Source organism: Periplaneta americana, chromosome 9 (genome assembly GCF_040183065.1).
Source record: "Periplaneta americana isolate PAMFEO1 chromosome 9, P.americana_PAMFEO1_priV1, whole genome shotgun sequence".
Lineage (NCBI taxonomy): Eukaryota > Metazoa > Arthropoda > Insecta > Blattodea > Blattidae > Periplaneta > Periplaneta americana.
This window is the reverse complement of record NC_091125.1, coordinates 52,280,660-52,303,856: the sequence shown is the minus strand read 5'-3', so window position 1 is coordinate 52,303,856 and position 23,197 is coordinate 52,280,660. Positions and strand designations below refer to the sequence as shown.

General features: G+C 36.4%; 1 protein-coding gene across 1 annotated transcript in view; it reads right to left on the bottom strand.

Moving 5' to 3' along the window:
* LOC138705576 (uncharacterized) overlaps positions 1-22,041 on the bottom strand; it is a 181,658-nt gene extending 159,617 nt beyond the window's left edge. The window contains exon 1 of the mRNA XM_069834178.1: positions 21,397-22,041. Coding sequence (XP_069690279.1) covers positions 21,397-21,424 — 28 coding nt within the window. The 5' untranslated portion in view covers positions 21,425-22,041. The remainder of the gene's footprint in view (positions 1-21,396) is intronic.
* Positions 22,042-23,197: the final 1,156 nt, after the last annotated feature.

Here is a 23,197-nt window from a genome sequence, read left to right as displayed (position 1 = left end):
TTTACATTTATGTATTTTAATAAAAGTTTAAAACATTAACCATTCTTTCGTTTAATAGCTCTGGCGGCGAGGGGAGGGGGTGTTTGTTTCTAAATCGACTGTACGGCACCGGAAATGGTTCTTTCTCGTGAGGATGAACATAATTTCAAAAAATTATCCAAAATAGTTCATTTTGCGATAGACTCGTTACTAATGAAAGACCTGTATGATGAAATTGTTTTAATGATATTGGTCTGAAGAAGAAATGGTAATGGGAAGCATGATTATACACTAACTCACCACAGAAGTCAGTTGAGCAGAGGAAGCAGTAGAAGGGTGTCAACATTTCGGTAAAACATTTATCAAACATACACACGCCAAAAGTTTGTATATGCAATGTATGTAATTTTATGTATAAAAATTCTTGACTCTCCCAATTTTAATTCTGTTGTTAATTCTGGGATGAAATCAAGTGATAAGGAAATGGAGACAGTCATAAAGTTGCAGGTGGTTCCTTAGTTTCGTTTTAAGGACGGTCATAGCAGAAAATGCAGTTTCACAAAGATTTGTGGTGGAAAAAATATGTTGAAAGATTTCTAGATCTGAAAAATTCCCGATCAATAAAAAATTAGTGACTTAGTCACTGATATTTGTTACACAAATGTTATTTAGTTAGATTTTAGAATTTAGAGTTTAGAGACGAACTAGATCTGCGCTTTTAAACACACTTACGAAAATTATTCTGCTAAGAATATTTCCACTACAAAATATTTATTCGTGGAAAATGCTTGGAAAAGTAAAATGACAAATTCAAGGAGAATGTCTCGCGCCCACCATAATTCATGCCAGTGTCCGGTATCGGACCGCGACCCGTCGGTTGAGAATAGGGAGCTGCAAAATAGCGCTTACAACCGGTTTAGATTCGACCAGTTAGAGAACATTCGTCAAGGTTGGGCATCCGACCGAATATTAGATTTTCAACCGGTTACCTCTTATATTTTGCAGGCTAGACAGAACACCAGGCGCACTTCATCATACGTAAAACCGACATTTTCTGAATACACAAACGGAGTAGCAATTGAAGGAAATTTACTTAGTCTTATTAAAAATGTGTTTGCTTGATATAGGTCTAAAATTGATTGGACACTTTAATATACTTATCTGCATAACTAATACATAAATGAACAAATGGACGCTGGTAACAACAAAGGAAATAAGTGTAATGCAGAATATGAAATCTGGTGCGTAAAGAAATATACGAATAAAATAAATTACAAATTACTTACTAAAGAGGAGAGCAAATAAGTACATAGGCCTATATTTTAGTGTTATATTTACATTTTAACCTCAAAATGCTTACCTCTAAACAGTAGTTGTTAATATATAATGTTTTTTAATTACTCTAAACAGCTGCATTATTATTTAATTAATAAATCATTTTTAAGAAGATACAGTGTTCTTAACAAACAGAAAAGTACTGTGAAGCTTAAATGTTTGTACTTCACGAAGCATGTTGTTGCCCTTGAAGGTACCCAACTGTAATACTTGGACTGGATGAATGAATCAATCAATAAATATATGAATGAATCACCTAATGAATCAATGAATTAATCAATCAATGAATCAATCAGTGAATCAATGAATGAATAAATCAATTAATCCATAGATTAATGAATCAATGAGTCTATGGATGGATGGAGATGGATGGATCGATGATTGTACTGAGGAAGAATCATCAATTAAATGGTATGCCTATGCGATGATAAACGCGTCCTTGCAAGTACTCTTATAACTCCTGCATGGCTCAATGTTGGGTGCCTTTGCCGTCCACCCACAAAGAATGAGAAACAACTCGAATAGTCGATATACCGAACCTGAGACTCTCCGTGAGACGGGAGAGCTTTGCATACTGACTATAGCGCCAGGCGTTCAATAACAATATATAATTTCTATTTTACGTAACCGGTTGTGCACGACTCTAGTTGAGAAACACTGCTCTACCTGCCAACCGATGCGGCTATGCGCCCCATTCCGGCCCGTTCTGCCCCGTCAACGAAGTGCGATAGTTCATACAAAATGCATGCCAGCGATCCGTGCGGACTTTTTCGATGCGATGCGATGCGGTCCGTCCTAATGCGCGCTTACCTTAACCGAGCACTGATCACATAAAACGAATTCCATCTCGTAACCTTGCCACAACGTTTTGGACATATAATTAGGTTTAATAGTTCCTGCTGCAATCAGCAGCGGAAGAATTCTGAAATGACTATGGAGGCATGGACAAATCACAAAAACTTCCCAACTCCGTCTTCGTCAAACAATACCGAAATTTATCCTGGGTCTCCGGAGTGCTACTTACTCAGAAGTAGCTTTAGTGCTCTAATGTTCATTCTGAACTGATCTCTGTTTAGATTAAGCATAAATTAAACGCATATAAATCGCTACACATACCTTAGTTATACTTATCTGCAACAACAGTCACGAGAGCAAACGGAAGTCAAACAATATAGTGTAATAATAAATTTCCAATTATTATCGTTCCGATTTCTTCCATTTTTAACTGTTTGTTGGGTACGTTAAGAATAAGATGTGTACAAATTTTCAGTTCAATCGGACTGAATCTGAAGATGGCCGATAACAGACTGAAACATGTTAACGAGGTAATATAAAATGTAACACGAGAAAGAAACATAATACGTTTTCCGAAGTGATACAGTGTTAAAAGTTGTGTAATCAAGATGTATCAATAGGACTGTTAGTTTCGCAGTTAATTTTATTTTAATTATGAAAATTAGTTACATAATCAAAATGTTCCATGCGCATTACATTTAAATACAGCAATCATATTCTTTTTTTTTTTTTCATACGTACTCTGATTCACAGGAAACATTTTAACATTGAGAAATTCATTGCATCTAGTGTGGTTGTAGGACACTTTTCCCAGTCCAATATTCTCACTCTTTTTTTTTTTTTTTTTTTTTTTTTTCAAATTGTAAAATCCCAAAAATACATAATTCCCAATTCATGCATTCTCATTCTATTTTTCCCAATCGCTTTTTCCTTATTCCTCCGGTTCCAAAACTTAATTTCCGATATAATATTTTCCTCCAATACGATACGAACTGTTTATAGTGTATGTTGGTTTCCATAGTAACATTTGTGTTTATTTTCTGTTTGCCGGCAAATTTGTTGCAGTTCTTCCTCATTAACATAAACCCAAATTTGTGGTAGTTTTTTCTCACAATCAGTGACATACTGGTGGAATTAATTAGTACTCCCGGCAGGGGACTGTTACTTCATATCGATGGGAATCTTCATTACAAACATTCGGAAAAGAATGAAAAAAACATATTGCAACTGTAAACCGAAGACTGACAATGAGAGCCATAAGAAAAGCGAAAGGAGAAAATATTATCGTACTAAAGGGACCACACCAGTCACAACACCAGCATGCTCCAGAAGGAACAAGGGAATACCGAGGCTATGCTAAATAACTAGAACTTGGACTGACGATATGAAAATTTCGAAGTTTTAAGCAGTAAATATTTGAAATACTGTACTCATATCCAGATACCAATAATTCAAGGGCAATGATGATATACAGGGACATCATTTTATTTTTACTAACATTTTTAATATTAACCTGGCTATACCTTTAGAGAACCGGAAACACAGTTTGCTACCCCTTTCCACGACTGTAGTTCGATGATACTGGCGTAAAACACAAACAAATCACTTTACTAGGTATAGGAGGGAAGAAAAGTAGTTCATTATTTACGTAAAATAGAAATATCGCGATTTTGAGTTCGATAATTTTCATTAGGTTTTTGTTTAGTCAAAATAGAGTACTGTATTAAGAATAAGTGTTTTGACTCCCGAACTGAGTTATCCATGCGAACGTATTCATTATACGATGTATATTATACTGTCTACAGCACATTAGCGTACAATATAGAGAAAGAAGTTAAATTGAAAAATAATCATAATATGAATATTTAAACACATTTTTTAAAATGGTGGCCGTTCATTTCGAAACAGACTTCAATTCTTTTGTGCATATTATCGCATTATAGACTATTGCATCTAATTTCAATTGCCAGTTTCGTCCTTCGTACTAGCAACTCATGTTGAAATAATTCTTTATCTACTATATAAAAGAATACCTTACGTACTGTAAATTCAATCTTCACTTCTGCCCGACCCTCACAGATAAAATTACTCAGACATGCTATCTACTGTCCGTCCAAGTGATTATGCTGCAGGATCGTAGAAAGGGAGGAAATCACGTGACAGTTAATTACTTAACGAGGCCCTTTTATTTAAGTTATTTTAAACAGTTGTATAATATTATGTAAACGTCCAATTCCTTACAGAAATTAATGTTTTTAGAAAAGAGCTAAGACATCACAGCTTTTACAGAGGGGCGCAGCAGAAGCAGGTGGGAGAAATCGGGATGCGACGTAGGCAAACGGATAGTACCTGTGCGAAAATATGATTCAATACTGAAAGCTCTTTCGTCACTGGAAAACGCAAACATATTTCTGAAACGTACTATACTCACTAACTCAGTGCTGTTTACTATATGCGGCCTTCATTCTGTGTGGAGGACAGCTGGAACTTCATTAGTAGAAGGGGTGGGAGTGAAGTACATTCAAAAACTCAGGTAGGCCTACAATAAAAATTGAAGTAAAAATGAAATGATGTCCCTGTATTAACACACTTGAAATTAGTAGGCTACAACTTGTCTTTCAAAGCCTTAATCATTTTGCAATTGGAATGTTAATAAATTGGGGAAAGTATTCTTTGCAAAATATGTTTTTGGGATAAAGACATGCCGTGCCTCTACGGCTTGCGCCACCCAGGCCGGCGCGGCAGTTCGAACCCAAAGACATGGTTTCCACGTAGTGACAAGGCAGTGTGCTATTCCGTTGTTACACTGCAGCCGGCTTATCGTACCTCTGAAATATCAATTACATGGTTATGGACAAAAATGGCATGCTTTAGCAGTATCTCGTAGTGTTTCAGCTAAATATGTTAACACTGGTCTTATGTATTACGGATTTATAAATTCTTAGTTTTGGTTCTTCTTTGAGATACATATTTATTTCTCCAGCTCTAACTCAAGCATCCCGTCATTCTTACGGCTATAATTGAGGAGTTCTATGTAATTCGTGCCCATACCGTCATGGGCCGTTTTTAGGGAGATTGCATTTTCTGGGTGTCTATAGTTACATTGTTACGCCTGTAAAGTTTCATTGCAATATCTCGATTTATGAACGTATGGCAGTCATTTTGAAATCAGTTGTTGTAGGGGAGACAAGCCATTACGAGTATGAACTGTAGTTATGTTACTGATTATGTTATTTGAAGATGTCTGAGATAGCTGTTAATGATGGAACTATAAAACGCAAGGAACAGTCAAGAAGAGATCGTGCTGCGAAAAAGATTAAAAGGAATTCCTGCGAAAACTATACATCTGTTAGTGGAGAAGCTATTTCTAGCAAACAGTTTCTTCTAGTTACACAATTGTGTAAAAATAAATGTTTTTAAAAATGTACAGTAACAAAACAAGAAGCCATTTTGAATCTTGCGTACACTACTTTTAACACTTAAATATAAATGATTGATTAAATGGCAAACTTACTAGTGTTAATTATATAAGCACGTGTGGCTTACAGCTGTTTCGGTGTATACTGTACACCATCATCAGAGCCTAAACAAGAAATACTTCAAGAAAAATGACTGATATGAATATTGACACTAGATTATTGGGAAGCCACCCTGAGCAACTGAACCCAGCAAAAGAAAAAGGTGTGCGCAGTTTATTTTAATTCCTGGAACCGAATGATGTTGCTTCGTACGAAGAAGTTTTCCTGCAATCCAGAAGTGAAAATGCACAAGGCGCTAGTGACGAACTAAATCTGAATGATTAACTTCACTTAGTGTTAAGAAAGAATCATTTATGTTTCAAATTTCATACAAAGTGATTTATGTGTACATTTTGTTAAAACCTGTTTAAGATAGTTTTTGTGTCCTGTTTACTCCTAAGTTGTATTTTTGTATTACCACACTGTGTAACATAATAATGTAACACTTCTATGTAAAAAAGGATCATAAACAGCTGTTCTCCCTAAAAAGAACCCATATAAGTATCACTTCGAACATAAACATCTATATGAAAACTGAAGAAAAACTTAGTTCCTACTTAGCACTTGATAGAATAAACATGAAAGATTAATTTTTGTATAATGTTGAACGAGTAAAAAAAAGCAATAAATAAAATGTTATGCACAGTTGAATTCTTTATTCCTATTTTTCTCAAAATATGGTTTCCTGTCATAGTACCCTATTACATAGAACTCCTCAATTATTATTTGCTTGAGTTTGTACTTCCGTATGTATTATTACCATTACTCCTAGATAGTCAAAGATCATGATAGATTTTATTACTTATCCTCGGACTTCAAATTTACATAGAAGTTTTTCATTACGTTGTTTTAGATGTTAATATTTTCATTTTATATTTACTTCGTATTTCTTTTACATTCCCAACAGTCGAGTTCTCTTTTCGAGCCAGATTTAGAGGGAATTGCTTTAATGAGGAACATTAAACAAGTACACTTTTAGTACTGTACAAGCAATAGGTCTTGCTTCACAGTGCATGACTGATCTAAATGGACAGTACTCATAAGGACCACGCCATGAGCGTTACCAATTCAGTGCTCAAACTGTTGAATGCTTAAGGTGGAAATTAATTACCTGTTTGTAGTCCTCAGTAATCCTGTAATTATGATGCTTCCTACTATAACCAAGTCAGCTAATTCAAACATGGCCGAAGGCTCTGGATTTTCAAGACATCATAAAGACCTTTAAAGCCTTGGGTTTTCTGAACCGACGCATGCGAGATGCGAGGCCCGCCTCACACAAATCCGGACTACAAGAGAGATAGTAGTTTCTACAGCTGCAAGACGCGAGGTCTGCGCAATCGCAGCTATAGAAACCACTCACTATCTCTCGTATAGTCCGGATTTACCTCGCACCTCGCTTGCGCCGCACAGTGGTCTAGAATGCAAATTTAGCGGGACATATTAATAACTTTTCAGCTACCGAACAGATTTTTATGAAATTTTACACAGTAGTTACAGATAGCATATATGTTTTGTATGCAAGCTCTCGTTACGTTGGTATAAGGGGAACTGTCCCTTATAGGGGGGCGCATTTAGACAAAATTAGGAACTTTTCTCCTATCTGACAGATTTTTATGAAATTTTACAAAACAGTTACAAGTAGCATATATGTTTTGTATACAAGCTCTGATTACGTTCGTATAAGGGGAACTACCCCTTATAGGAGGCGCAATTAGACAAAATTAGTAACTTTTCTCCTATTTAACAGATTTTTATGAAATTTTACACAGCAGTTACAGGTAGCATATACGTTTTGTATACAAGCTCTCGTTACGTTGGTATAAGGGGAACTACCCCTTATAGGGGGGCGAAATTAGACAAAATTAGTAACTTTTCTCCTATTTAACAGATTTTTTTGAAATTTTACAAAGCAGTTACAAGAAGCATATATGTTTTGTATACAAGCTCTGATTACGTTGGTATAAGGGGAACTACCCCTTATAGGGGGCGCAATTAGACAAAATTAGTAACTTTTCTTCTATTTAACAGAGTTGTATGAAATTTTACAAAGTAGTTATATGTAGCATGTATGTTTTGTATACAAGTTCTCGTTACGTTGGTATAAGGGGAACTACTCCTTATAGGGGGGTGCAATTAAACAAAATTAGTAACTTTTCTCCTATTTGATATATTTGTATGAAATTTTACAAAACAGTTACAAGGAAAATATATGTTTTGTATACAAACTCTGATTACGTTGGTATAAGGAAAACTACCCCTTATAGGGGGCACAATTAGACAAAATTAGTAACTTTTCTCCCATTTAACAGATTTGTATGAAATTTTACAAAGTAGTTACAGGTAGCATGTATGTTTTGTATAGAAACTCTCATTACGTTGGTCTAAGTGTAACTACCCCTTATAGGGGGGCGCAATTAGACAAAATTAGTAACTTTTATCCTATCTAACAGATTTTTATGAAATTTTATACAGTAGTTACACTTAGTACATTTGTTTTGTATACAAACTCTGTTTACGTTGGTATAAGCAGAAGTGCCCCTTACAGGGGGATGCATTTAGACAAAATCTTATGGGGGGGAAATGTAACATTTTAGGCACCTTTTGAATACTCGGGAAGCTTATTTGGTACTTAATTAACAAGTTGTCATCTTGAATTCCCTGAATTATACTGCGGAAGTAGATTCGGTTCACAGATATTGAAATAACTGCAACCGAGAAAAATGCCACTACTGCACCTCGAAAGAATAGTGCTCATAAATTATTACTTCCGCAAATCTGCGCTCCTTAAGACTAGATTTAAAATAGAGTTAAATAGTGGAGGAAGTGAAAAAAAAAACATTTTTGGACGAACCAAAGGGTTTTTTTTTCTCTACCTTAGCAAAGTCTGCGCTCAATGGTTATATTTATATTTTGTCCCGTGTCCATTCATGCTAATTTTACATACTATAATAACATTCAATGTAACACAAACAAACAGTGTTACATACCTAAAGAACTACGTGACACGTTGGTACCAAATATGAATGGAATCGACCACTTACAACAGAGTTACAGCACAAAGAAAACGGCAGACTCGCGGCGCTTGCTGAGTAAGAATGCTGGGTGGCGAAATGTGGCATGTTACCGGCTTCTTATCTCGCTATGCAGCCACCTCCGCTGATTAAGACAATCAATTGAGTGTTACTCAGTTATATAGGAAAAATAATTTAAGGGTTTAATTTCATTTTTTTACATGTCATTTTTCTGCATTTGTCCTCCTAAATATGGATTTTAGACCACTGTGCGCCGGTTCAGAAAAACCAGATAGATATAGACGAAAATTTCATATGCCAAATTTATGACCCGTAAAACAACCCTAGTCCGCCGCCTTGGCTAAATAGATAGCGTGTAGCAAATGCGCCTCCCAACCAAACAGTCCATGCTTCGATTTTCAGCGTGGAATGAGTGTATGTCCCTTTTCATTATGCTGTCCTGGGCTGCAAGTCGGTAATACAAGGAGGTAAAATAGGCAAAGAAAGGAAACAAACCTCACCCTAACTGAGACGAAATTAATAAGGCAGTTATCATTTGCTTACCAGTGTCCTCGTTTTGCTGTCATGTTCCTACAGGTACGTTTCAAAAGGCTGCAGATTTGTTTAATATAATGTCTCGTGGCGCTGAAGTGAGCCTCTGACTTGAGAGAAAGGAAAATAATATATGACGACGAACACAATATGTCAACAGACTATAGTATCTGCGGGTGAATAGCGGATGAACTTTCGGAATAAAAAAATTATATCCATGCAACTTATTCTTTTATTTAATCGGTTATTTATTCACACTGTAACAAATAGTCGTTATTCCTGCAATAACTCCTATGTGACACATTTATTGACTTTCAGATTTTTGCTCTATTAAATAACTTAAATAGTGATACAGCAAATAATAAAATCCCCTATATGTAATTATATTTCTTTCTTTCGAAAATGTAAGAATTCACTGTCTCTTATGTACGGCTGCCATAGGATGAATAAATGTGTTTTTCTTCCTACTGAAAATTGTTATATTTTACACATAGAAGTTATAGCAGGAACGACGAAATGCTGTATTCATCCTGTATCATCGATGGATTTGGTGATAAAGTAGATATCCCCAATATAGACCATCAAGGCCTATAGAATAGATAGAAGTTTAGGCTAGCACTTATACAGACAACCGCCATTAATGATAGTAGGGATGCCAGTTCTACACGCCCTCCACCTTTGATTCCAAGCAAATACTCCTAGTACTCATTTCTGTTAGAGCCTGAGTAAAATCCATGGCCATAGTGCGGTCAGAAGGAATAGATCAATGCAGAAAATCCATGACCCTAACGGAAATCAAAACCGCGACCTTCCAGTTTGCATCGTAACATTTTAACCGCGATGCTACCGCGCCCACCTGGAATTACGAAAGCGAGAAGATGTTTAACGAGATGGGGCAGATGATTCTCAGTTGGATTGTCAGACATTCGCCTTTCAACCTCGGGAAAAACTCAACCAAGTAATCAGCGCAAGCGGACTTCGATCCTACGACCGACTTCAGCTTTGAATTACGAGTCCACCTCGATAATCCTCAGCTACTATAGTTGCTACAATTTACGTAATTCAATTTAATGCTTTGTTTTTAAAAGTTCATAACTAGAAACTGTACAGCGCATTTATATTGATACAGCTATAATAACAACATTGTATTCCTAATCAATAATAGTGAAATAAAAATTATGGAAATTTAAATACACGTAGGCCTAATCCACACTTAAAAATTACATTACAATAAAAATGTTTACGTAAGAAGTTACAATAAATGACATTGTAAGCTTCAATGGCGCCATAATTAACAGTAAACAGCAACTTCTTTAATTGAAGAACAGGGTGGTAGTGGTAGTGGTTCTGTTAATGATGATATAGTGACGACTATGGCAAGGATGATGACAATCACGAAATTACTTACTTTCTTATTTACTTACGGGTTTTAAGGAACCCGCAGGTTCATTGCCACCCTCACATAAGCCCGCCATCGGTCCCTTTCCTGAGCAAGATTAATCCAGTCTCTATCATCATATCCCACCTCCCTCAAATCCATTTTATATTATCCTCCCACCTACGTCTCGACCTCCCCAGAGGTCTTTTTTTCCTCCGGCCTCCCAACTAACACTCTATATGCATTTCTGGATTAGCCCATACGTGTTACATGTCCTGCCCATCTCAAACGTCTGGATTTAATGTTCCTAATTATGTTAGGTGAAGAATACAATGCGTGCAGTTCTGCGTTGTCTTATTGTATGGTCTCGTAACAAGCTGTTTTTTACGGTGATGGGTAGTTAGCCCTTCGCACAAACCCCAAGCTGGAGAAATATTAATCACGAGATTAAAATTCTTAAAACATATGAGAAAATTGAACACCAGAACAATGGAAAGAGAAATAATGCTTCAGCAAATGAACATTATAATTTATAATAATGACCAACACCCCAACCCCCAAGCATGTATTGGTGGATGAATGTGCAAGTGCTACTACGGACTACTATTACTCTCGCACCGAGACAGAAGATTATCATCGAGTTCTGAAAACGATTTCACTGTGGTTGTTTGCAAAGCCGCATTCTACACAGCAAGTAGAGCCTGTCAGTGTTTGACTGAGCATCACCATAGTAACCGCAACTTGCAATTAGTCCTCCAGCTATTTTGATAAACACGTTGCCACAGCCTTCAAAGCGAGGAACAAGAAAACAAGCAGCCCAGGTCTCAGCATGGGCGGCTTTCGGAATCACGATTGATTAAAATAATTGCATTTCCATTTCTCTTCATCTGTGTTGAGATCATGTGTCTGATCAAAATAAGAAGCAATGAAAGTAGGTACATATTAAGGACAATAACAAGCATTAATGAACGTAACCAAGTTCTTGCTTCAATACAAAACTTGCACACATAAATAATTAAGTATAAAAGCATGACAGTTCATTCACATATAATTTCTAGGGTATAATATATTTAATAAGACTGTCCTTGGCCGTCCTGCGGCCGCCATGCTGGCCGTTGAATCCAAGCTTTGTCGGCTCAAACCTGGCCGAAGATGATCAAATCCTTAGCCTGGCTTCTTCCGAGAGGAAAGTAAATCTGTTTGTAAATGAAAGATCCCTGTCGCTGACAGAGTACTCAAGGTGAGATACGTCGACTATTTGTCGTTCTATTGAATTTTGGCGCTGAATAATCTCTTTTGCTGAATCTGTTGTTAAATAAAATATTATTATTATTATTAGTATCATTATATTATTATTAGTATTATTATTATTATTATTATTGTCCCGCTCCGTGGCGTCGTGGTCTAAGGCATCCTGCTTAGGACTCGCGCTATGGAATGCGCGCTGGTTCGAATCCTCATGGGAGCAGAAATTTTCTCATGAAATTTCGGGTAGTGTATGGGACCGGTGCCCACCCAGCATCGTGATGCACTTGGGGAGCTACGATAGGTAGCGAAATTCGGTTGCGAATGCCAGCTATAACGGCTTGGGGGATCATCGTGCTAACCACACGATACCTCCATTCTGGTTGGATGATCGTCCACCTCTGCTTCGGCATGTGAGCGTGAGGCCAGCAGCCGGCTGGTCGGTCTAGATCCTTTACGGGCTGTAGCGCCAAGGATTATTATTATTATTATTATTATTATTAATATTATTATTATTATTATTATTATTATTATTATTATTATTATTATTATTATATTTCCGACGGAAAAAATTCAGTTGTGTGGCCAGTTTGAAGATACTGTAGATGAGAAAATTTTACCGGAGAAAGTAAATGGACAAAAAATCTTGTAATTACAACCATAAATGCCGATAATCAGGTGAAGGGCTTATGTATTAGATGATGATGACGATGACGATGATAATCATCATCATCATCATCATCATCACCATCCATATCCTTCTTTCTTTTTTTGTTTAATGTATTAGACCTTGTGAACTTGCAAAATCTGAATCCATTATTTCTCGGACCATTATACGATCGTTTTTCACTTTGGTACATACAGTATGTTAAAATATAAGTTATTTTGAAATTAAATCGCTTTCCATATTATCGAAATGATATTTCATTTAGGTGAATTCTATTTTTATAATAACTAAGCCACATTTATTGCATTGGTGAGGTTATAAAGCATAAAATCATTTCTGCCGTCGTGAATTTTTGTTTATCACATTTCTCAATAGTCTATGCCTCGCAGCTCTTTTCGAACAATTTATTTAGCTCATGTTCTGAAGACCTTGAGTGGAATTTCTTTTTTACTACAAAGAACTTACAGTAGATACAGAATTCAAAGTAAATGATAAATTATCCTGAACTGAGATATACAAAATGCTCATTTACGTATTTACAAATGGTCTTTTAGTGAACCCTGAGGCTCATTGCCGCCCTCACATAAGCCCACCATCGGTCCTTATCCTGAGCAAGATTAATCCAGTCCCTACCATCATATCCCACCTCCGTCACATCCATTTTAATTTTATCCTCCCATCTACGTCTCGGCCTCTCCAAATGCCTTTTTCCCTCCGGCCTTCCAACTAACACTCTATACCTATGCATTTCTGGATTCGCCCATACGTGCTACATGCTCTGCCCATCTCAGGCGTTTGAATTTGTTGTTGCTGTTTAGTCAACTGGCCTAAGACTGGTCTCAACCTCACAAGTGATACCAAGAAGGCACCACTTATGAGGCAACTAGGCCAGAAGATAATAGGGTAGGCGTTTGGATTTAATGTTCCTAATTATGTTAGGTGAAGAATACAATGCGTGCAGTTCTGCGTTGTGTAACTTTCTCCATTCTCCTGTAACTTCATCCCTCTTAGTCCCAAATATTTTCCTAAGCACCTTATTCTCAAACACCCTTAGCCTCTGTTTCTCTCTAAAAGTAAGAGTCCAAGTTTCACAACCATAGAGAACAACCGGTAATATAACTGTTTTATAAATTCTAACTTTCAGTTTTTTTTGAAAGCAGAATAGATGGCAAAAGGTTCTCAACCGAATAATAGCACGTATTTCCCATATTTATTCTGCGTTTAATTTCCTCTCGAGTGTCATTTAAGTCCTGAAAATCTCATCAAGAAACTTCGAGATAACATAACAGATAATAATGATAATGATAATGATGGTAATAATAATAATAATAATAATAATAATAATAATAATAATAATAATAATCCAGGTTGAATCTTTCGTACTGCAATAACCAGAGGACACAATACATCTACATATGCCGAACATATAACTAATGCTAACCACACAAGCAATAACATAAATACAGACATGGAAATCCTACACATACAACCCAAAAAAACAAAAACTCAACACACTATAACAATATGAAATATACAGACACACTAAAACACACCCCAGTCAAATTCTCAACACACAGATCAATTTTAGAACACACACACTTTTTGACACAACTCTTCATCACACGAACGCACCCACACAACAGGCAGCGAAGTTGAGATAGCGCCGAGATCTAGTAGGCTCTGAGGATGGTGTCGAATAGCACCGAAACAGCTGTAAGCCGCACATGCTTACATAATTAACACGAGTAAGATCGCCATTTAATCAATAATAACAATAATAACAATAACACAACAATTATTCCAAATTCATATATAACAAAACATAAAATGGTGTTTCAGGCTATCAGATCACTGGATTGAAAAGAAAATGAATTTGTTGTTCACTATTTTTAAGACATGAATTATCAGAGATTTCTAAAGTACTTCTTATCCTGAGGATCATATAGCCCAATACCTATCATCAATGCCTACTTCTCCGGATCTATTATGCTTCACTAGCTTGCTAGCAGGAGGCTTCTTGGCAACACGATCCGGATGAAGAAAACGAAACGTTGGAGAAACCGTATTTCAAAACACGGTTTAAAAGCAAAAGTATCTTCTGAACTGTAGAATATGTAACTGTCAAATTCTGCTGATCACATTTTAAGTGCGTGTTCCATGCTTGCACCCGTTGACTATATCCAAGGTAATGACAACTCAAAGAAACTCAAAGAAAATTGTTCAACAAAATGTGTAAAAACAATACATGCATATAAAATTGACAATTGTGCTTCGTTATTACACTAATAAACCGGAAACTGTGATCGGTAAGAACACGTGCAAAATATAGTGGAATGGAAACATTACTGGTGGAGTTATTTCTTGTTTTCTTGTAACAAATTCTACGTGGTATTACCACAGTCTAGTATATACAGTCACGAAGCTTGAGTTGTGAGGGTGCTAGGAACAATAGACTGTGCCGGTACTACTTCGCATTGTATGTAATAAGGCGATATTAGCGATCCTAGTGGTTAGCAACTATCTATGGATCCATATTTACTACGTATTGAGCTTCGTGACTGTATATACTAGACTGTGGTATTACAGTGAATTACATACGAATTCTTGGTCGATAACGATCTACCTCTGAGGAGTAATCTTCAGAAGAAATATTCCAACAAATTTAACAAATATTTAAAGTTGACGAATTGAATTAAAGATATGTGTCAATAACAGAAAGTCGGTGAATGTGTAATAGTATAAAAATCAAGCTGTTAATAACATCTCTGGAAAGATTCAATATTGTACATCAAGACATTAAAATATGTCACAATAGATACTTGTGGTATTATACTTTTGAAAACTAACAAAAATCTTTATGTATGTGTTTCTGTTTCCCTCTCTTCTCTCTAATTAAATATAGTATGATATGAATTTGTGCACTCCTTTAGATCTATTCATCAAAACCGTGCACATTGTTTGTTACCTTCTTTAAGGAGAATAAATATCGGTGCATAACAGCTAAGATTTGTACTTTTCATACTTGTGATTTCGAGTCCTATCTAAAGCACTTTTATTTCACAATCTGATATTTTACTAGTATACAGTCTCAGATGAACGTTTTGCGCCTTGCTGACTTCACCATGTTCCTGTATAGTGGGTAAGGTGAAAATTAAAAAAGTAACAGAGGATTGCGTATTCTTGGTATTCCATTATTGTGTTAGGTAAGGATGGATTCAAGGATTAAATACTACCACAATCAGGATGAGTACACCCTATCCAATAATTAGATAATGGAGCAAGACGGCCGTGTGGAATCACGCAATAAATCAAGGGGAAATGGGGGAAGAAATAATTAATAAATACGTCATCGTGCGTCCTTAAAAGGGAATTTGAGATTGTGATGCAGAATTTCTGTGAGCTCCAAGCCTGTTTGGATATTTGTCTCACTCCGTTTTTCACTGTTCCTTTGAAGAAACTTACAAGAATTTTCAAGAGGGAAAATCTAAAAATGCGTAACCTAATAATTACCACATGAGGAGGAGGACTGTGTAGAAAAATTCTAGGAACCTTAAATAGAGAATGAAGCGATTAACACTGCTATTGAAATTAATACTGTAACCCCCTGTGGCTCAAGTACTAACGTTTTCAACAACAAGCAACCTACTTCGTTGAGTAAGCGGAGATTTCGACATCTTTTTTTAAGGGCTGGATGTTTCTTTCTGTTCTTACGTTTTCAAGGGCGAAGGAGTCAGATGCCCAATCTTTGAAGCAAATGACGAAAGTGAGTAAATTTAATAATAGGCTAATAATAATGAAAGAAAATGTGAAATATTAATATATAAGGAAATTGAAATATAGACACAATAAGATTATTATTATTATTATTATTATTATTATTATTATTATTATTATTATTATTATTATTATTATTATTATTATTGTGAGCGTGGTAGTGGTATGATGATAATGATGAAATTTTCGCGAAGTGCTGCCAATAATATCTCTGCCTTACTGCTCAAAATATTGGACACGGACAACGTAATGAAAGAGAAATCGAGACTGCAGAAATTAAATTCTGAAGAAATGAGACATGACAATAGGAAGGAATCTACTTATAGAAAATGAAACGAAGGAATACGAAAAAAAAATAGGTATTTGATATTAACAAGATTGAAGAAACATCAATAAATCTTGCAGCCACAATGCATATCATAACAACATTATACCTACAAATGTCATTAGCTACATCCTGGAAGGAAATGGAAATCTGGACGACCTACCGTGAGGTGGAGACTGCAGGTAAAGTTGAAGCTAGATGATGTCGGAAGACCAAATCCGTGAAGAAGAAAAATACGAATACTAAGATTATGATATGAAAATACTAATAATTAACTAAAATTCTACTCAAATTAATTTCTTTCTTGACATATGACTGCCATTCATAACTTAAGCCAACATTGATTCACAATAAACTACCGAAATATTGTACTTGCCTGAAATGTTCATGTATGTCGACTTTCTCAATACACAGGATGTAAGGGGTATAAGTGCCGTCCTTTTCACAGTCGTCGGGGACGGTCTACAGGATCAAAAAATATCCATACAACATAGGGTCAAAACTTAATAGTTTTCAGAAAAAAAAATATTTATTTTCTTATTTTATTTGCGTTATACTGCTTATATCGTTAGTAAAATTACGAAAACAATTACATCAATAGGTATATCTAGCAAAGTGTTAATATTAGTTTAAATAAATATTTGTGTGTTATATTACGTTTTCGTGAAATTAAATAAAAATGCATGCTTAAATTTGTTAATATTCTGGCGTGAGAGACGTGGCAACGTGTTCAGCAGGCAGTACTCTGCACAGACGTAAGTACGATTCAGCTGATTTTAAGCTTCCTGTCCATAGGAATACTGCCGAGCGGATGACAGTTCAGTAAGGGTATTCAATAAACATCTTGCAATGTCATTTACAGTTTAGGAATATCATGTGTTATTAATTTATGGAGAAAATCGTCGTAATTCAAGTGAGACAAGAAAGGTATACCGTCAACGTTTTTCTCAAATGTTACCTAATCGGCGAACATTTGTAGCAGTTTCTCAACGATTGTTAGAAACTAGGAGGCTCTTACCCCGTTTCGAAAATCATACAACCAGAAATTTGTTTAAAAATGAAACTGCTTTAGGGAAGCTGGAAAGATTAAAATGTTGCATTAGAAAAAACTTCGTGAGATTTTGTGCACAAAACCGCTGTTTATTTTTTAGACATACAATAAAAAATGGAGCAATACTGTTACATAAAATATAAATTTACAATAATGTTCTATTAATGAGTTTGAAAGTTTGTATTTGCTGCTCGTTTTTTGTAAACAACAGCAGCTATTATCATGGTCCGCTCCTGCATTAGAACAGAGCATCTGTACCGGTATGTCTGTACCCGCTTGAGCTGTACTGTGTACTTATAAACCCACTCCTCCCTATCCAGAAACGTTGCAAAACGTCTAATATTGTAAACTTTAATAATTAGTTAAATATGCAATTACAAAAAAATTGTGAAGATATTTTACCTTCCTTATAACATGAATAATCATCAGTTAAAATAATGGCACTTATACTCCTTACACTATGTATATGCCCACCTATGCTGGCAATCTATATATATTTTTAATTTGAACTGTGGCGAACAATTTTATGAAAACTATACATCCTGTGAGGTTGTGTGTGTCTCAATCGAAAGCTAATAATATTAGGCCTAATATTGCGGGAAAATCAAAATGTTTGTAGCGAAGTTCATAAAAAGCTTTAAATTTAAAAAAAAAAATGTGCGTCCATCGCAGCAAAGCGTATACCATAGGGCATCTTGCAGTTCATTTCATAGAGTTGTGCAGAGGGCCGTGATTCACATACTGGCTTTAAATATACTTTATCTTCATTTGAGTTATCAATACAGATGTGTTAGGTTTTTTGAAGGTCATGAATGGTTTCAGTAATATGGGGCTTTGTACTAGTATATAGGGAAGGTTATAGTTCAAATAATGAAATTTCAAACAAGACATCGAGTTTCCTTGAAATGATCACAAAATAAATGTAGTTATCACCGCCGTCGTAGTTAACGAAGCCTTCTGTGACACGCGAGATGTTGACGTCACAATATACTTTTCGAGGTCTCGATAATAATTGTTTGTTCATCTTTCAACTGTCATGCATTTTTTTTCGTGTTTCAATAAACGTGTGTTTTTTTATCTGGTGTCACTAAGAAAGTAATAGTGTTACTACGTTGTGAATTTAGTTCTTTAATAGTTCACGATTATGAGTGTAGCTGGTCGACCAAGAAAACCTGGTAGAATTTTTATAAATGTAACTGCATCAAGAACTCATAAACGACTATGTAGAAATATTATTTGTAATTCAGAGAAGCTAGAGCCTGTTGTCACTTCGTATTCAAGGTGCATGCGTTATTTATTTATTTATTTATTTATTTATTTATTTATTTATTACCATTATTACTATTATTGTCATCATCATCATCATCATCATCCTAAGTAGCAGCATTTTATTGTGGCTTTCAATCTCTGTAAAACAGCAGTTGCTGCTACAAGCAAGCAACTAGTTATATTTATTTGCCTCAATCAATAAACAGCTTCACAACTTGTCTTTTAGCGTATGATACCTTCAATTATAATGTACAGTACATATACCTATAATTAGCACACTACCATAGAACAAATATATAATTTACTAATCTAATAATTTCAACGACAAACCGACCGCAGTGTACACAATAAATTGGTTAAGCACGCAGGTTTAACGATGCTTGAAAACTACAGTTCTGAATTACAATACCACTTAAAGCGTGGATTCGTTCTTTGGAAATATCATTTTCTGCATTGTCTGAAATCGCGGCAGCTCAATCGTGTAGGTTGATGAAGTCCAGAGATACGGACTAGAGGTTAAGCTTCGCTTGTAGATGTAAAATCATCGACATTTCAACGATGCCAGTTGAGACGCAGTTTGGTTGTGATATACCGTATACGGCATAATGTGAGGTCTAGCGTCGTGTTAAGAGAGTCTATTTGTTTCTTTAGTATAAGGCTGAAAAAGGATAACATGGACTTGAGGCAAAACTTGGTACAGAAACACACGAAACACGATATTAACAAATTAACTGCAAAATTTAATTACACGAATAGTATTCCAACTCGTGTTACTACGTAAAAGGGGAAGTGCTTTTGTTTAATTTTATCAGTTTGATCTGTCTTCTGAATGGCTACGATTTACTTGGCATAAAATTAAGTTAAATCTTTAGAGATGCGATAGTAAAGATCCATAGAAGGATCTGAAGTATAACAAAGAATGCCAATGTAGATATGAAACTAACAGATTTAAAGAAAACTGGGTAGAAAGATAGGGGAAAAGAAGATCAAGGATAAAATACAGAGATCAATTTTAATAATTCGATGTATAGTATGAACAGAACACAAGCCCTAAAGGTTATGAAAAACAATAATACTACTTACTTACTTACTTACTTACTTACTTACTTACTTACTTACTTACTTACTGGCTTTTAAGGAACCCGGAGGTTCATTGCCGCCCTCACATAAGCCCGCCATTGGTCCCTATCCTGAGCAAGATTAATCCAGTCCCTACCATCATATCCCACCTCCCTCAAATCCATTTTAATATTATCTTCCATCTACGTCTCGGCCTCCCCAAAGGTCTTTTCCCCTCTGGCCTCCCAACTAACACTCTATATGCATTTCTGGATTCGCCCATACGTGCAACATGCCCTGCCCATCTCAAACGTCTGGATTTTATGTTCCTAATTATATCAGGTGAAGGATGAAAAACAATAATAACGACAATAATTAAACACAACCAGGTAATCAGCCCTAGCTGAAATCGAACTCACTCCGTGGCTCCGGATCAGTAGATGAACGCGTACCGCCTGAGCTATACCGGTAACCGCTAGTGATAATAGGATGGTTGTGGTGCTGTTAGTATTGGTGTAGGTGATGATGGTGATTTTATTGGTGGTGATTTTTAGTTGGTTATTTAACGACGCCGTATCAACTACTAGAATATTTAGCGTCGATGGGACTGGTGATAGCGTGATGGTACTTTGCGAAATGAGGTCCAGGATTCGCCACAGATTACCTGACATTCACCTTACGGTTAGGGAAAACCTCGGGAAAAAACTCAACCAGGTAATCAGTCCAAGCGAGAATCGAATCCGCGCCCGAGCGCAATTCTGGATCGGCAGGCAAGTGCCTTAACCGACTAAGCTACGCCGGTGTGGTGGTGGTGGTTATTTGATTACCTAATTGGTGGTGACGTTAGTGTTGGTGTGTGGTATTTTTTATTGATGGTGGTGGCGGTAGTAAGCCCTAATAATGGTGGCGGCGAAGGCGATGCTGACTTTTGTGGTCATAATGGTGATGGAAATAGCTGTCGTGGTACTGATGGCGATAGTAGTGCTGACAACGTGTTGGTGGGATTTTGCTAGTGACGATAGTTGTGACGATGATATAAATCATAATTCGCCAGTGATCACAATCGAACACAATTCAAGCGCACGATGGAATAGGGCACCGTATTATTGACAATTGAAATTAGACACCCGAAGCCATCATCTCTAATTTAGGTATTTTATTTCCTCTGAAGATCTTTTCAAACATAATATATCTGACAATATTTAGCCTGTCATCCTATAAGCTTACCGACGCTGAACGTTTCCTGTTAATAAATGCGTTTATATTCTCTCTATTCTCAACATTCAGTTTTTTTGTTGTTATTTTACTATTATTTTAAACACACTAGGCAAACACGTTGATAGAATTTCGTTAAGAACATTATTAATAAAAAATGGATCGGCAATGACTCCTTCGAGTACCTTTTTTAGTATTTAAACAATTCATTGCACATACTTACTTGATACAGCGTTGTTAAACGTCTTCATCCATATCTTTCGGAGTTCATCTTTTCAGATCCGACTTCTCTTCCCCGAAATCTCCTCTTGATTACAGCAACGCGCAAAAAAGTCTTTGAAAAGCAGTTCACTTCACAATGTCACAGTCTAACTTTGAATAATATTAAGTAGTTGATACAACGTCGTTACCACAAATTTACAATGAAGCACACAACTTCACACACGATATATTTAAGTTACAATTCACTTATGATTTTATAATTTATTTAAACAACCAGAAGACACTAAATACTTTACATCCAGGTGATATATGAAAGCAAATGATATATGTTCGTTAAATATTGACACTCAAGACTTTATACAAACACACGAAAGAACATATTTCAAAATATCATGTCGGATTATGAGTGTACATCACTGCTTCCGGATCACCCTCCTGCTCCCTGACACACGTTGAGGGTTGAACGGGGAAACCAAAAACCGTGACGTCACCACGTCCGTCGCACGTGTAAACAGCAACACAGTACCACCGAACACCGAACCCGCCTCCACGTGGTCCTCCACAGTGAGCTATGGACAGACGACTGAGCGGAGTAACGGAGATGCAAACCGGACCCGACCAGGTGAAGTACAGTCCCTGCCAGCAGCTACTCCACTCGCGAACCTCTGAATCTTCCGTGACTACAGAACATAGGATCCAAACCATATTCTATATTAAATGGACCAAGGGAAAGTACTTCAACTCCAAATCAAACTACATTTTCCATCGACTCCGGTAATACGAGGTAGTTGTCTTTCAAATGAGATTACATTTTACAATGACTTTTAATAAGACGAACCTGTGACTCTAAACCACACTAAACCTTACATTAACTATATGGTATTAAATATAACTTATACCAAAACTATAGGCTATTAATTCTTTCATCGATTATTTGATACTCGTAATAAGCAGTACTTACACCCCATAGTTCATCATATATTGACGGACTCTATGATAGTAAGCGATATTTGCATCCCATGTCCGTATTGTCTTCCAGCGAACTTGAATCGTGTCTTCCAGTGGATCTATGATAACAGGAGTATTGATTCCAAACGATACTACAGTTAAATTATGTTGTCAGTTTTTCATAGCATTTTTTTCTACGAAATGTAATAGTAATCCCGAAATTTTTAAGAAAAAAAATTATGGTTTATTTAATGACGCTCGCAACTGCCGAGGTTATATCAGCGTAGTCGTGTGCCGGAATTTTGTCCCGCAGGAGTTTTTTACATGCCAGTAAATCTACTGACATGAGCCTGTCGCATTTAAGCACACTTAAATGCCATCGACCTGGGCCGGGATCGCACACGCAACCTCGAGCACAGAAGGCCAGCGCTATACCAACTGCGCTACTGAGGTCGACGAAATTTTAAAGAAAATTAAGCTAAGTTTAGTGTCTTTTTATCACTACTTACTTAATATCTTAACCCCTGCGGTGGCTGAGTGATCAGAAATCCAGCCCGTCACGCAAGTGACCCGGGTTCGAGTTCCGATCAAAGTGACAGTTGCGACGGACAAGTTGCAGTTGAGGTTTTCTCGGGGTTCTCCCTATATTAGACATCTACATCATTCCGTCACCATTTCTTATTTTCGTCATCATTCCATAGCATTCCCTATCGCCGCGCCGGCTAGCGACTCACGGAGATGGCTGACCTAGGGACGAGGGGAGTTGCCTGCTCGAAACTTGAGTACGCAACGAACCTTAGTGTAGTCAGCCAGTGTGAGTTTGGAAATGCACCTAGTTTGAGGGTTAGCGCAAC